Source organism: Salvelinus alpinus, chromosome 16 (genome assembly GCF_045679555.1).
Source record: "Salvelinus alpinus chromosome 16, SLU_Salpinus.1, whole genome shotgun sequence".
Taxonomy (NCBI): domain Eukaryota; kingdom Metazoa; phylum Chordata; class Actinopteri; order Salmoniformes; family Salmonidae; genus Salvelinus; species Salvelinus alpinus.
Genome location: NC_092101.1, coordinates 20,139,569 through 20,143,487, shown reverse-complemented (window position 1 = coordinate 20,143,487; position 3,919 = coordinate 20,139,569). Strand labels below are relative to the sequence as shown.

General features: G+C 43.6%; 1 protein-coding gene across 1 annotated transcript; it reads right to left on the bottom strand.

The window, feature by feature from the left end:
- Positions 1–1,747: 1,747 nt before the first annotated feature.
- Positions 1,748–3,590, bottom strand: foxe3 (forkhead box E3). Its single transcript, XM_071346725.1, has one exon. The coding sequence runs from the start codon at positions 3,413–3,415 to the stop codon at positions 2,165–2,167; it is 1,251 nt and encodes a 416-aa protein (XP_071202826.1). The 5' UTR covers positions 3,416–3,590; the 3' UTR covers positions 1,748–2,164.
- Between the last annotated feature and the right edge of the window lie 329 nt (positions 3,591–3,919).

Genomic DNA, 3,919 nt, shown 5'->3' with positions numbered 1-3,919 from the left:
GCTGCCACCACCACGATTCACCGTAGGGATGGTGCCAGGTTTCCTCCAGACGTGACGCTTGGCATTCAGGCCAAAGTGTTCAATCTTGGTTTCATCAAACCAGAGAATCTTGTTTCTCAGGGTCTGAGAGTCTTTAGGTGCCTTTTGGCAAACTCCAAGCAGGCTGTCATGTGCCTTTTACTGAGGAGTGGCTTTCGTCTGTCCACTCTACCATAAAGGCCTGATTGGTGGAGTGCTGCAGAGATGGTTGTCCTGGAAAGTTCTCCTATCTCCACAGAGGAACTGTAGAGCTCTGTCAGTGACCATCGGGTTCTTGGTTACCAGGCGGCCAGCTCTAGGGGACCTTCAATGCTGCAGATATTTTTTGGTACCCTTCCCCAGAACTCTATCCTGTCTCGGAGCTCTACGGACAATTCCTTCGACCTCATGGCTTGGTTTTTACTCTGACATGCACTGTCAACTGTGGAACCTTATATAGACAGGTGTGTGCCTTTCCAAATCATGTCCATTCAATAGAATTTACCACAGGTGGACTCCAATCAAGTTGTAGAAACATCTCAAGGATGATCAATGGAAACAGGATGCACCTGAGCTCAATTTTGATTCTTATAGCAAAGTGTCTGAATAGTTATGTAAATAAGGTATTTCTGTTTTTATTTTTAATACATTTGCAAAAATATCTATAAACCTGTTTTCGCTTTATCATTATTGTATTGTGTGTAGATTGATGAGGGAAAAAATATATTTCATCAATTTTAGAATAAGTCTGTAACGTAACAAAATGTGGAAACAGTCAAGGGGTCTGAATACTTTCCTAAGACACTGTGTGTATATTTCTAAGACATTCTAAGGTTTGTATCATTCACAGCTAAAGTTACCAAATAACTCTAAATTCCCGAATGCACTGTATATGTAGTCATTAGACTTCGCTACTTTACGCATGCGTGCAGACTCGAGGCGATAGTAAACAGTGCTGGCCCAATCCAATGTTCCAAATGTATATGTTGTTTTTTTAATCTACAAAAGCAGATAACAGCAACACACTTGTGTTCTAAATATGTTTTAGGCCTTAATAAGGCTAGACTAAGAAGTCCGTTTGCCCTACAATCTTCTTGATCAACTAGGTCAAGTCCAAAACCTGTGCATATATGGATATCCACGTGTGTACATGGATTCATAATGATACAACCACAAATATGTATACTGTGACATTACTTCAAATAACTGTAAAGCATGTCGTTTCTGTGCTCCTACCAACAATGCATATAAATGATCTTACAAATCAGGCAAATAAAATACTGCATATATTCCCTAGAAGATTGTAATAGAACAAAAGGTTAAATTAGGAGACATTTGTTTAGGCCTAATTCAACCCTATACATTTGACAAACTATTTCTGATTTGGTAATTTTTATTAGCAGGTGGGAAACGAATCATATCAACATAATTAGCGACTTTATAAAGGAAGTACATAGCGTAGAGAGAGTCTGCGAAAAGTCCCACGCAGGCTAATCGTGAATAAATCAGTAAAGATTGTGTTCGCTTAATATAAATGTATAGGCTATTAGGTATGCAATAAAACACTTATTCATGAGTATAGGGCTTTTGGGAATTGGATTTAAAGTCTAATGAACAATCAACTATTAATTTAAAGTTGGTATAATTCATATCAGAGAGGCGAGTATCGACCATGTAGACCTATTCAGTTCAACAAATGCAAGCAACAAGACCATGCTTATCAAAAAAATTATTTATTACACCAAACAAACACGGTAAATAACAATGTAGGCCTTTTCAATATAATTCACAAAGAAATAAACTATTTACATTTCACAAAATAGAACAGTATACAGGTATATGGCTAATAATATTGTTTGAGAACTCTTATTTTTTTTTACAGGTGACAATGACAAAAATGTAAGGTTCAGTAATTGGAATTGTTCTCAGACAAAGAAGTACAAGTAGATAGGCTACAGAACATCTAAAAATACATCAATATTAATGTTATAAAACACATAAGATAAACGAACCAATAGCACTGAGATATGAACAAAACTATAATGGAATGTCGATTTGCATGTCAAACAAAGAAGAGGTTTCACACCTATTTCAAATGGAATGTATTGAGGCTCTATCGTTGTCTGTCTCTATAAAAATCAGTTTTTCACATATACCGATCTAATCCTGATGCAAAATTGGCTTGTCTCATGTAAGAGTTGTTGTAAGAGTTCATTGTGCTGGAGAGACCCAGTAGTTGCTCAGTGTGCTCCGCGCAAGACCCGGAGCGCACGGCGGGTAGAGACAGACGGTTCCCCGTGCAGTACACCTGAGAGCTACCTGGAGAGAAACTGGACTGCATCATGGAAGGTAGGTGGGGGGGGGATGCCGAGGAAGAGTAAGGATACCCGGGTGCCAGGTTTGACGACAGTCCCCCACCGCTTCTGCCCAGTGAATTCCCTGAGGGATTGACAGTCTGCATCTGGAAGCAGTTGGAGGGGTCAGTGCCAGTGAGGGAGCAGCTAGCAGACATGGTGCCCAAGTCTCCACCGCCTAAACCCAGCGGGTTGAGCTCTCCTCCCTGCATCACCGACTGCTGGCTGATGATGTTGTCGATGCTGAACATCCTTGGCTGTCCTTGACTGACCCCGGCAGGGGTCTGATAATGATGCAGCATCGCCGGGTGGGGGGTCCCTGCCAGCTGCGAGCCGTAACCCGATCCTATTCCTGGGTACATGGTGTTGGGGTATGCCGGTCTGCCCATGGGGGTCGGGGTGAACGCACTAGAGCTCTGCATGTACCCAGGATAGGTGCTTACGTCAGTGCGCTTGAATCTTTTCCTCCTCCGCAGAAAGCTCCCGTTGTCGAACATGTCTTCAGCAGCGGGGTCCAAAGTCCAATAGTTGCCCTTACCAGGCCTTCCAGGTTCCCGGGGAATCTTGACAAAGCAGTCGTTGAGGGTGAGGTTGTGGCGGATGGAGTTTTGCCACTTCTTGGAGTTCTCTCGATAAAAGGGAAAACGTTCCATGATGAATTTATAAATACCCCCAAGTGTGAGTTTTCTCTCGGGGGAGTTGGCGATGGCCATGGCAATGAGAGCGATGTAACTGTAGGGTGGTTTCCCTCTCTGAACGGGCCTCTTCCTACGTCTACTCCCAGTGGGCAGGTGCTCCTCGGTTTGGCCCAGAGTAGCTCCCTCCTCTCGATCCGCGTTCGGACTTGTTGCCCGTGGCTCAGACTTGATCAGAAGCCCATCTTTGATCCGAGCCTGCAGCATCAGAGGCGATGGCGGTAAATGGGAGTCCAGACTCACGTTAGGCGACATGACCAGCGGGCTGGCCAGCTCGGCTGGTGAGTCCTGTGACTCAGCCGTCATGTTACACATGCCCGAAAAGTAAGAGAAATTTTCAAGATTCATAAAAAAATATGTTTTATGTATGCTTGAAATGGAATAGCTTTTTCAAATAGCAGCTGAAAAAATGCAGGCACCATAAAGTTAAAAGGTGATGTATTGTTTTGCTCAGAGACAGTGTCTGCCTTTTGGGTCCCTCCCTATGTTAACTTGAGAACCTGAATTTGAGTCCCTGTCGCCCTCGCCGTCAATGAGCTTTCTCTCTTGCCAGGTGAGTGGCGTGGACAGTTTTATAAACAGGGTTCGAGTGACAACACTGGCTACCCTATGACAATGTGTGTGTGTGTGTGTGTGTGTGTGTGTGTGGGGGGGGGGGGGGGGGGGGGCCTACAGGCCCCTGACAGATCATGATTTCCAGTAGGCCTATCTACACTTCAAAATGGTAAGGAAGGAAGTCGCACTGTAACTCTAGGAGTAATACCTTAATGATGCTAGACCATTTTATTTCGGGAGTAGGATGAAGTTTGCCTCTCTTATAGAAAGGACCACATCCTCATTTTAAAATTATTG

Bases quoted from the DNA above. Each gene is read 5' to 3' on its own strand.
- foxe3 (XM_071346725.1), bottom strand. From the start codon at position 3,415: ATGAATCTTGAAAATTTCTCTTACTTTTCGGGCATGTGTAACATGACG.